At 38.3% G+C, this 13,045-nt stretch overlaps 1 protein-coding gene across 5 annotated transcripts in view; it reads right to left on the reverse strand.

Moving 5' to 3' along the window:
- Positions 1–3,214: 3,214 nt before the first annotated feature.
- HYCC1 (hyccin PI4KA lipid kinase complex subunit 1) overlaps positions 3,215–13,045 on the reverse strand; it is a 43,441-nt gene continuing 33,610 nt past the window's right edge. For 3 of the 5 annotated variants that reach the window (XM_077176010.1, XM_054655094.2, XM_054655085.2), the window contains exon 11: positions 3,215–7,566. In XM_077176010.1, the coding sequence (XP_077032125.1) occupies positions 7,010–7,566 (557 nt within the window). In that variant the 3' untranslated portion in view covers positions 3,215–7,009. Of the gene's footprint in view, positions 7,567–8,464; positions 8,760–13,045 lie in introns of all 5 variants that reach the window. The other 2 variants (XM_077176023.1, XM_077176020.1) reach the window with 2 other exon arrangements.

Raw genomic sequence — 13,045 nt, forward strand, 5'->3', positions numbered from 1 at the left:
GGAAGACATGGGATAAACACCTTGTGGGTGTCAGAAAGGATTTTCCTAGCTCAGGATGTCCTGAATCGGTTTGACAGTGCCTGTATCTTTCTCAAGCCAATACAGGGAGAGATGAAATCAGTACTTTTGCTAAAGAGCAGTTGGATTGGTATTTTCTAATGGCTGAAATGAGGAATATAAATCCCAATGAACTAACAAGTAAATAAGTAAACTAAATATCAATGATGTTACCTTGTGAAAGTAGTTCTACTGATTTATTATAACGCATTTCTTACACACCAACATTTGAGGGGCAAGACAGTCTGCTGAGAGATGACATTTGGTATGACAGTTGGTTCACAAAATGTTATCATATATAATACTCTCCTGATTCCCTCCCAATTATTAAAGAGGTCTGAAATTCAGGTTGATAACAATAATGAAAACATAATGCATTTTACCAACTAAAAAAGCAAAAAGGAAAAAATAGGAATATTGTGATTTTTAAAAAAAGAAAACATCTTTAAGGAGTAACTGCAAGAGCCTTTACAATTTATACTCAAATCAATTTACTGCTGGTAGATAAAACCACAAGGAAAATACTCGAGTGACAATACAACCTTTCACTGCCTAGCTACATCTACTTTACATGGTATCCTAGGTCGTTGACACCAGTGCTGGTCCAAGGTTTTGCCACCTCCAGCAGTCTCCATGGCAGTACTACAATCTCCATACATTAACAGCTGAAGAGGAAAACAGTATGTGTAAAATACACACACACACACATATATGTTTTATGTGTAATTTTTTAATTAGTGATTCAGTGGAATTGAAGATGATGTACAAGAGACTGTAGTGACATGACAAGGGGTAATGGATTCAAACTGAGAGTAAGTTTACATTAGGAAAAAATTCTTTACTGTGAGAGTGGTGAGGCACTGGAACAGGTTGCCCCAAGAAGCTGTAGATGCCTCATCCCTGGAAGTGTTCAAGGCCAGGTAAGATGGGTCTCTGATCAACCTGGTCTAGTGAGTGGCATCGCTGCCCATGGCAAGGGAACTGAAACCAGATGATCTTTAAGGTTCTTTCCAACCCAAACCATTTTGTGACTCCATGATTTCATGCATGAAGAAAGTATCTTTGCAGAGAAAGCACTGAACATTCATTATTCTGGGTGACTATTTGTATTGCAGAAATTATATCCACACCAAGGACTCCTTACGCCGATATGTGACACACCTTCATTTACTTGGTTGTGTGCTGTGGAGGCAGAAGCTGACATTTCTTCTCCCCTCTGAAATGTGCCCTCTCACAGCACAAAGCCTACCCTCAGACTCCAGACCAAGCAAGCCTGTGTGGGGGACTGCCAGGATTAGTCAGCACTAGTGATGAGAACAACAAGCATCCAGCTTGTCAGAAGTGCTGTGTGACTCAGAGTGACTTCCAGAGTCCTTCCGCACCATTACATTTCTGCATTGTCCCTGCACATGCAGAGTAACAGATGACTCAACACCACCTTATTTTAGGAATCAAGCTAACCAAGCGAGCACTCTGTGATGTGAGGGCTTGTTTCACAAAGGCTGCTGGAGTTTCACAGTGACATTCTTCCCACTACCTGGAATTAGCAGGTGTATTTATTACCTGGCAGCTGTGGGCTGGGAGAAAACCCCCATACTGAAGTCATCTTTAATACAGAGCCAGATTAACATAAAACATGAAAAACAACTATTACAAGCTCAGCGCAGGCAACCAGCTGTGAAGTCTGTAGGAACAAATATAATTTCTGTAACTTGTTACTAATTGCCTGTAATACCTTCATAAACCCCTTTCCACGTGGATTGTCCAGCAGGCTCTCAGCTATATTCTCATCCTTCAAATACAGGCAGTATTTTGGAGTACCACATTTTGGGAAGAGAAAAGGTCTTGAAATTCATGTTGTTTTTCACTAATCAATAGCTATTCGACCCTGAAAAGACATAAGAGCCCATTTTAAGCACTGCCTTTCACTCACTGTAACTGAAATTGTAAATCCTACACACTTACAGGACAATCACAGCACCAAGTCTAATTTGTACCTTTTGCAAAGGAAAACTTTCACCTACTCCAATGCTTGAAATCAGATTTCCCTTCTCACCCATTTAAATGATGGGAAATGGAGTTTTGTCCTTCCAAAAGACATGGTTAAACCCTGACATCTGAAAAACAGGAAACTATGCAGTGAGATCTCCCACTGCTGCCCTCTACTACAGCTCTTTCCTTCATTCAGGTTTCTCTATAGCATTGCACCAGAGACTACATTAGTAAGGGCAAAGGAAAAAAACCCTGAACTAAATGTAGGATCACAACCCTGGACCTACAGAACGGAGCTTGCCTTGCACAGGAATTTCTCTGCAGATGGCCATGGGAGACCATCCTAGAGAGAGAGGCCCAGGAGAGCTGGAGGATCTTCAAGAACCATCTCTTCCAGGTTAAAAAATGGTCTATGGCTACACACAGAAAAGCAAGCAGAGGTGGCAGAAGGCATGGAAGCATGAAGCAGGAGCTCCTGACTAGACATGAAAAAGCAGCATACAGGAGGTAGAAGCAAGAGCAGGCACCATCTTGGGGAGATGCACCATCCAAGCATGCACAGGTGGGGTCAGGAAAGACAAAGCCCAAATGAAGTGGAATATGGAAGGTGGAAAGCAAGGGAAAAAAAGATTTAGCAGAGAGATCATCAGCAACAGAAAGACTAGGGGAAAAAAAAGGCACAGCAGTTGAGTGGGGCAGAGGAGCTGCTGACAGAAAATGCCAAGGTACTGACTGCCACCTTTGCTTCTGCTGTTACCAGCAAGAACAGCCCCCAGAGCTACCCTGGACACAGTGCAGATAATGGCTGGTATCAAACCACTGTTAGTATTCACACCACCAAAGCACCAATCTGCACAGGTAGTGCTGCTTCACTGACAGCATCACCATCTGCTTCTGCCCATTTGCAACTCACCTGCTTGGACTCACCCTTCACCCATCAGCGTTTCTCAGCCATGGTGTCCCTCCTGACAGGCTGCACTTGCAGACCCCACGTTGTATAAAATAGGTATTCAGCGTACTCTAAATAATGCAGTCAACCTTACTATGACTTCTGGATGTGTGAAATGAAAACTGAACAAATATGTAGCTATGTAATGGGTATTTCAACAAAGTCTATAAAGAGGCAGAATTTTTGCAGTACAAAGTATTTACAAAAGCATACAACTTCAAAAAAATCAAATTTATTTTACCGCCAAAATTATTAAACACTAAAAAGACAATCTGGTAGCCTATACATTAGGAATGTAAGTTTTCATGTACAATCAGAGAACACTTCACTGCAAAAAAGGTGGGGTGAAAAACTGTGTTTCTAAAACAGTGTCACATAATGAGCTGAAGAATGAAAGTGTGAAAATTCAGGTTCTCATGTGACATACATCTATAGACTGATGCAGACGTTCCACAGACTTCAGGGAATATCAAATGTGCACATCTAGTCTTAGAAGTAGAATTATACAAATACAAAAGGCAATATATTATACATCTATATACAGCACAGTAAGTCTCAAAGACCAACAAAAGGTACTGGACAATTACATTAGAAATTTCTAGAATTTCTCATAGGAAACCTCCTTAGAGAGAAGTGTGGCTAAAACAGCTCTATTTCTGTACCTTTCAAATTTGTTAGGTAATCAAGGCAATTCAAGACATTGAAATCCACTCAGAAAAGTCACTGCAGCTCTACAGCGAGTGGTTAGAGGCCATACACTTTTTGCACAAATGGTAAATATTCTCACAACAAAAATAATTCTTCTCAGCTTCAGTGAGTTCTGCAAGTGTTGCTGTTCAAAGCCATCCTTGGAAACAGTGGCCTCTGATTTGGAACAGTAAGGTCAGTTATAAACGTCAGCAGTGAAACAACTTCTCTTATTACAATGTGAGATGATTCACTCCTACATAACATTTTCCCTGCAGAATGGTGCAGCTGTGCATGTTTGGAAGGTATTCATCAGAACTACCCACTCCTGGGCAGACTGTAATATGTGGTGTCTTAATGGGTTTCCTTTACACTGTTAGAAGACATCTACTTTAACAAAGATTTTCCATCTGACAGTCTGAAGTGATTGGATAATGCTCAAACCCCCATAGTTTGACAATTTTAGAAATATTTGCTTCCTGCCCTACTTCCCTCATCACTCTTCCCACCCCAAATATCCTGCACCGTGGATATTTGGTCAACAAATAATTCTGCCTCACTCTCCCTTGTGCTTTTTTTTTTAGCCTTTCAATTTTTAAGAAAATAAAGAAGCACAACTCAAAGTTTTGGTACTCAGGAAAGAAATTCTTTAGACTCCATCAGTATGAAGGTGAGATGTCAGCTCACAAAAACACACTCCTCACTGGGTAAGTGACTCCAGAGACCAATACAAATATGTTTATATGAAGCCACATATCTATGGACAGAACAGTCTTTAGTACCAAGAACCTTTCCTTTTATCATTTTCTCAAAAAAGTACGAAGATTTATGTTATTTCAGTTGTACCAATAAGAGCCTAGGTCTTGGGTTCAAGCCAGACCAGCTGGATAAAATAAAAGGATAAACAAACTTCATTTCAACACCATTTGGCTTGTAGCCAAGAGTACTGGAAACATTATGTTACATATCTACACTTTATGGCATTTTAGATCCTAATTTGAAATCCTAATTATTTAGAGCTAAATCTTCCCAGTATAATAAAAATTTTTTTATACCAACACCCAGCTTGAAAGAGTGTCTACCATGGAGGTAACAAACAATTATGAATTAAATGAAACAAAGCAAAACCAGCAGAATTCTCAAAAATTCTAGCCCCTCAACACTACCTCACAACTAATACCATAACAACAAATATTTGTGTACTGCAATTTTATTTATCTATTCTAGTTTTATGTCAATTTAAATTACTGTAAATTTTTTCTAATGCGTTTTTTAGATCCTACACTGCAAAAGCAGATTAGGGAATTGGTGTAAGTTTTGCAGGTTATTTCTTTGCAACATCTAGATCAAATTTCAAGGGAAGGAAGAGCTCTGCATTCACTGTGTGTAGAGACAACCAATGCCAACTATCAGCTGCTAACACCCTGCTGCTGCTGGTGGTTATGCATGTCCAGCAGCCAGATGCATTAGTCAATGTGTAACAAATTTCCTGTCTAATGTGCATTGCAGAAAAGCCTATAAAAAAGAGGCTAAATTTTCTGCTGTAGAAAGTGTTTACAAAAACAACCTCAAAGAACCAGTTTTTCTCACTGGTCAGTATTAAAAAATAAACAGGGCAAATTTGTAGTTTATATAAGTTTTCATGTAAAATTAGGAAAATACTTCACTGTAAAAAGGTGAAGTACTGCATTACTAGAATAAAATGGTGTCACACAACAAAATTAAGAAAGAGAAATTGTGGCATACTCCTTTAAATTCAGGCTCTTGGGTAAATATGAACACCTACAGACTGTTGGGGTTATTCTGGATACTTTGGTGCATTCTCAGGAATGTACAAATCCAGTCTGTGCTCTTATTAGTACAATTATAAAACTTACTCTTTTCATTAATTAATAAGCTTATTAATTGATATAAACCTGAAGAACATTAGCTGTTTAAAAGTTACTTGTGCTTCAGTTTAAGTCAAAAGTATCTATAGTTATCTCCAAGCAAATGGGAAAGTCTACCAGAATTTTAGTGTTTGTTTTTTTACAATGTTCTTTATAATAATGGACTAACAGCTGCAGAAATCTGGACAGTTGGGAGCAACTATGCCTTAGATCGTCATCCTACTTCTCCACTCATAATAATATATTGTCTGTTCATCAGCTAATAACTGCTACTGGAGTGGCTTTGTCAGCAACTGCTTCTTCAGATTTCTGTATAAGAAGTTTTAATGTCCATTTTTGATTAAAATCTTAACATTATAAAAGTTGTTGTCAAACTCACTGAAGGCTAAAGGTTAGGTAAAACCTTGAACAGGTTGCTGGTTTAGAATTTCGAACTAGAAAAATAATAGATATAAAAAACCTTAGGAATTACAGTGCTACTGATATTTACATTATAGTTCCCATTTGTGCTTGCAAGTTACTGAAAGTACACATCCTTTGGTAGTATTCTCTTATTCTCAAGCATGAAATTCCTGTTAAGCACATTCAAACTCCCGATTTGCTTGCATCAGTGCAAAGGGCTCATATTTCTACATAACATTGGTACCCAAGCACATCTCTTCCCCACAGACAATAAAAATACTGATGACTGGCTTTTGTGAGTAGTTTTGGAACTGATATTTAAGAATCCTAAAGAAAGAGTCTGTCATATAATTTTTAAGAGTGACTATTACAGCAATTGATAATAATTCCCAGCCACAAGCTCTGCTGCTGTATTACTTTAGGCCCAGTTTCGAAGACATACAGATAAACCAAAATGCATCTAAAATTGGACTTTTACAGGCATAAAGAAGTATGAACATTGCTACATGTACTAACTACCAATACAAAAGCCACCAGAACACCAAACAATGAAGTGATGCTTCTAGTTTATATTTACATGTAAGCACAGCTCACATGTAAGACAATGTCTGTTCTTACAATGCTCTTCCAAAACTGCATGACAATACTGCAAGACTCCTCCTAAAAAAACCCTAAGTACTTGCAGTTTTGCCTATGCCAAGTGGAAGACAAAAAGTAAAATCTGGGAGAGACACTCTATTTGTTCCCACATTGTACATCTGTAAGAAGCCACACACCCTGGCCAGTGACAACAACCAATTAACACTTGTTCAGCTGGTGAAGTTATAAACTTTCCATGAAGCTGTAAAGATATCAGAAGCTGACTCAAAATAATTATAACTGTTGTCTATTCACTATTACTGTCAAACATGAGCCAAGTAAGAATTTACGGGTTTGAGACTTAAGGAAGTAACGTATGGCATATTAAGAGCTTAATGTACCAATATCAGGATAAAGCCTCAGTAATTTATTTTTTATACTGGCCAATTTAATGTCAATCTGTTGACAAAGTTATGCTAATACTGGGAGGTCGCTGCTGATTAGGTTGTTTGCTTAAAATAGGAAGATCTGTTCTTTCTGTTCCATATATCAGTTTTTCCTCCTGAAGACTGCAAGCTGAAAACCTGTTTGCCTCTGTACCAGAGACACCACCACGATTATTTGGAACTGGGACACCACTGACCTGTTCAAAGGATTTACTAAACACAGTAGTGGTTGTTCTGGCCAGGCTATGGCTGCCAGGCTTAGGCAGGGACTGACTGGTTGTCAGTGTCAGTCTCTTCAGAGAGACAAGCTCTAGATTCTCACTCATGGCTCTCTGAGTTTGTTTCCGTGACAAATGCTCTCTGCAGGTTTCCCCTTCTTTTTCTTTTCCTCCAGGTTTGCTTCCTCCAGACCTTCGTTGGCTCTTCCCTAAGAGGTTCTTGCTGCTCGTGGTGCTGCTGTTGGATAGGGCAGACTGACTTGTACCAGAAGTAGCCCTAGAGTAAAACCCTTCATCGGTTTCAGATACTTCTATCAGTTCTTCTTCAATTGCTAAGTCAGAATTATCTGCACGATAGAAACAGAAAGAAAAAATTAGCAATTGACTGTCTCACATTCATTGATTTTACATATTGTTCAATTTTGATATTTATAAGCATGAAGCCATAAAGCAGTAGAACAGAGAAGAGAAGACAACGCTTACCTATTCCACGACATTTTGGAATTAAGGTTCATTAGGGTATAGAGTTACAGCAAGTAATGTTGAATTAACTACATCAAAAAGCATGCCCCCAATCTCATTTTGTTGTGATTTTGAAGGAAAAAAAATGCATTCTTGTTAATTCATGCAAGAAATTAGAAACTTAGAGATTAGAAAGTACCATACAGAACAAAACAAAAGTGTAAATCTTATTTTGAGCAAGTGAACCACTACAGGATTTGGCAAAGCTCGTCAATTACAGAGGTATGTGATCAATGCCCCAGGACACCCTATGGCACCTGCATGTTTAGCAACCCAAGAATGCTTTAGGACTGAAAGGTCACTTTTCTGCATCACAGGTCTGGTGGTAAGAGTTGGAAACTCAAGCACATGAGTTTTTGTGCTCATCTCTAACAACATGAGATCTGCAATACACCACGAAAGGCAGAATTTGGGAAGTCTGAGTTACAGAGCAAGATACTTTTAACATCCATTTTGATGGATTTTTCATACCATTGATCACTGGATTTTGTAAACTCTCATAAATATCCTTAATAAACTCAAAGGTATGTTGAGTCTCTGTGCATTTTCTCCAGATTAACTAGTAGATGTCCAGATCTACTTGTGAGTATGTCATCATTGTATGTGGCACAGACAAAGCTGTGTGCAATACATGCAACTGTGTTATTACACATGCAAATATATTAACTGCATACTTTAATTCTTGAAACATGCAGCAGTGACCCTTTCAATCAACAGCGGTACCTTACAGTGCAGCTACAAGTGCTCTGCTAAAACTGCACTCTGCCAGATGAGTTTATTCCATCCTCCATCATTTTTCTTACAGATTTTTGCCTCCTGATTTCTGGCAGGCCTTTGCTGTCAGTTCTAGGTTCTGTAGCTGTTTCCTGTACTCCCTGTAAATGCTGAACATCATTTTCTGCTAGAGCTCTGCTCTTTTCCCCATTCCCGGTCCTCTCTCCAGCCACACTTGTGACACTAATCTCAGGTATGATAAAGTTGCCCAATTCAGTAGCATCATTACCATTCTCTGGTTGTTCTAGAATTAAAGATGGATAAGAAAAAAAAAAAAAAACCAAACAAAAGATGTCTGAAACAAAACATGAAACAAAAGCCAATAGATACAGATGACTTAAGCATTATAAATTAAAGCAGATGTACACATATTAACCTCTTGTTAATTAGCAACATTAGCAGGTATGGAATTTTGCTTTATTTCTAAAATAAATAGCAGTCTTCAATCTTCCAGTTATTGGCCTGCATCACATACTGGAAAGACTCACGCTTGATCTTTCAAAACTGAAATTTCTGAGGATCTTGAAACACATTGTCAGAAACAAAAGAACAGTTCATAATTCCCTTTTATGACTATGTTCTCCATATCACCATGATAGAGTGAAAGTTACTTTTACAATGAAATGGCATATCAACTTCATATATTATCATTCAAGACTAGAAAATCTACACATACAATGTCACGATGCTGCACCTTGGTCAGCCTGAAAGCTAAGAGTGAAACAACAAAGTCAACTCAAGCACACTTTGACAGCCATTTTCTTCCTTCATTTCAAAAAACTGTTTTCAATGGGAAAGGTATTTCTGGATACCCCAGAAAAACTAGTGGAGAAGAGCACTGTGGCACAGAAACTTGACAAGACTAAAAATGCACTAAAAGCACAGCTCAGAATAAATCTCAAGTGAGTCCCTATTTTATTCATAATGCAGCTCTTCCAGACCAGAGGATTAAGTAAGGACCACCCAGACCATACAGCCAGTCTGCTGCTGCACATGACAGAGGCTGGCAGCAATCTGAACTGAGAGCATGAAGTCCAAAACCAGAGGAATTTACAATGAGATGATTTCTCACAGTGGCAGCTCTAATGCTCTTTAATTCAAGGGGATCCCCTCTTCCTCCTGTCCCCTCCCTGAAGACTCTCATGCAGGCACTGTGCACTTCTAGGTCAGGGGGCTCCAGCACTGGGCTTTTCACTACCATTTGTGCTGTCTGCACTGATCACAGCTGAGCCAGAAGGTTATTCTGGCAGGGATGGACATCAGTGTCCCCTGGTATATCAGCTATCCCTTATTTTACCTGAAAATTCTAATAATCATAAGTCTTTCTAACTAATCAATGACCAATCAAAGTATCTATTTAACAAGCTGCACCACCCAAAGGAAATGGCATTAATAACTGGTGCTATTCCTCACTGAATTCCTGATATTTGGGACAAAACTCAGAACCATTGACTTATAACAGCACTTTCTGCAAAAGTCTTTTATTTCCAGTAGGAAAAGTGGCAAAAAGCTCCATGAGCTGGAATAGTAATAACAATAAATAAACAATTGTGATAAAGAAAGCACCACCAAACATAGCCCTTTTTTTTCCTAAAAACACAGAAGCAGAAAGGTCAGTAAGAAGATCAGTGCTCTGACTGGCCTCAGTGCTCTAACTTCACTGGAGTGAGGAACTTGTGCCTCTCCAATGGCAATCTCTGAAACTCCTTCCTGCTGCCCCAGGAAGGGGTTTCTCCCAGAGAGAGAAAAGGACAGAACAGAGTTTAACTGTCAGAAAGCACTAATTATCCAAGTCCAAAGAAAGAAGACTCAAAGTACACAGCAGAAATCAGAAAAGCAGGGGAAGATTTTTTTTTTTTTGGGTAAAAGATTCTGTATAAAAGCATTACACAGTTATGGTTATTTGGTGGTGTGCACTTCTAAATGTAACATCCAGCTGTGATACCAGCACTTCACCCAATACTGCTGCATTCCCACAGCTGACTGACCATTACTACAATGAACTGAGGAAAAAAACCCCAAAAAGTTAAGAGCTTTACTCATTATAATTATGTCTAAAGGAAATATACCTTTCTCTGAATTTAACTGACTACCGGAGGAAACTAATGGAAAAAATGGGATATGGGGTATCTCAACTCCCATTAGCACTGCCTACCATAGCAGCTACAGGCTTGTAAAAGTACACAATCCACACCCTCCATAGCAGCACACCCTCCTTATTTTACAGCTTTTAAGGACATCCAAACCTTCAGCTTCATGGAGCTTGGTGGTGAAGATAATACTGCTTTCAAGCTGGACAGCTCTGGGGGTCTAACCCTTGAGAGAGGGCTATTAATGCCCAGTACACCAGGTAATGCAACAAAAGAGAAAACCAAGGACACTGCTGAGCATTGTGGAACTGATGAAAATGAATAATTACATCAGTTTGATTGTTAACATAGATACACCCACAGCAGTTGAAGGAAAATGTATTTGGTGTCACGTTTCTGAATGCTTTGAGTAGTACAACCAACTCTCATAAATGCATTACATGTTTACTAATTGCTAAAACTTAATTCAAAATTATAATCTACCTTATTACAGTTGCCCAGATAATTTACCTCAGTCTGCACAGGCAAACTGACCATTCAAAATGCAATTCAATTTTAACCCCCACAAGCTCAGGCTGCATGTCCTGCACAACTGTGTTAGCATATTTAATTAGTCATAAAAGGACCAGGCTTATACCCTAAGATTAGCATTAACTTCAGATTCTTGTAAGTTACAATTATTTCAGGAATTAATACTGTTAAAAGAGTAAGAAAATTCAAAGACTAGTATTTCTAAACCTTGTGTAATACATAAAAGTCAATTTTTGCAGTGAAGAAAAAAGTAACTTTCTGTCCTCCCTTGCTAATTGATGTCTTTGTTCTTGTCTTATGTGTCTCACCAACATTTGTTCAGCTCTTCTCAGCCTGTTACATCAGAGTATTTCTGATTACACACACCTCTACATAAGAGCTAATGCTCCCCTCCAGGTGTGATAATTTGTAGGCAATCAAATCCAACAGCACTAAATAATTTGTTGCCAAGTAGTGGCTAGTATCAGCTCACTCAATAAACAATACCCATTTATGATTAGATGAATCTGTTTTGCAAACCAACTTCATATTGAGTACCTCTAAAGTACCTATCTGTGAAGTCCAAATTCACAGATGACTAATTAAATTTACTAATTGAATTACTAATTGAATTTAAAAAGTCCTTCTAAGTAACTGCTCCTAATGAACAAATTACAGGGTTAAGTATCACAAGAAGATTCAATGTTAAGTCAACCTTTATTCAAAACTGATTTCAATCTAGAGTTCCATCAAAGGCTAGCAAGATCTAATGTCTGAAAACTTCTTAAATTTCGTAAAATTAATTTTTTATGAAAAACTTCGTAAAATTAATTTTTTAAAACATAAAGAAAATAAAGCCCCTGCTTCTCAGCTGGAAATGTGATTCACTGGGGTTCTTCTGTTTTATTTTACACACATATGTAGTGACTGAAAGTTGCTGCCCTTGCTTCCCCAAGAGATAATTTGCTTCATCAGTCTATGTAATGTATAACATCAAATACCTCTCAGCTGTCTCCTCTGACTTCCAAATCTATTTACACTAATTTTTATCATAATGAAAATAAAAATAATCCCCCAAATACATTTTTCCTCTTACACTGCAAGAGAGAGAGAGAGAGAGAGAGAGATAATAATGGTCAAGAAGTACAAGGTTTGTCATCTAATTTCTACCAATTCCAATATTCATTTTAATTCAAACAAGCATGTCTAAGCACAAAACTTGTTATTCTTTCTGCATGCCAATTGTGAAGAGGTATTTCATATCTTTCTGTCCTCAGGAGTTGTGTGGCACTGAATTAGTTTAGTAAGAATTTTGAAAATTAGAGACCATCCACTCCCACCTTAAAAAGGCTGTCCAAGTCACAAACAAAAGGTTTGTTAGGGTTTTATAATGAGAATTTTGAGATTAGCCACAGTGATTTATGCATGGAATATTTACCATTTAAAAGTGATTTATGCATGGAATATTTACCATTTAAAAGAACACAACTGGCAGTCACTTAGCTAGGTACCACAGGTTCAGCTTTGGACTCTTAATCAGCCCAGTCTTTGCATAGCCTTCAAATTTACAATTACTCCCACAACCTGCCACGTGTTCCACCCCAACCCACCTTACATCATGTGATTTTCTTCCTCTTCATTAAATCCTGTACTGTTGAGACAAATCCAACATTTTCACCGAAACCCAAACAAAATGTTGGCATGAGCTGTTTTGAAAAAGTCCTCAATCTTTCAGTCTTTATCTCTGAATACTGACTACTCACTCCTTGCTTGGATTGCACTCACTAGATTATTGCTGTTTCTCTCAATTTGTCCTACTTTATAAGCCTCTCATAAAACACAGCATTCAACTCCACTTCTGAGTTCAACTGGTATTTTCATTTCCCTTTCACCTTACTGTTATCTGCTGCAGGGCACACCTGTCACACAC

This window comes from Agelaius phoeniceus, chromosome 1 (assembly GCF_051311805.1).
Source record: "Agelaius phoeniceus isolate bAgePho1 chromosome 1, bAgePho1.hap1, whole genome shotgun sequence".
NCBI lineage: Eukaryota > Metazoa > Chordata > Aves > Passeriformes > Icteridae > Agelaius > Agelaius phoeniceus.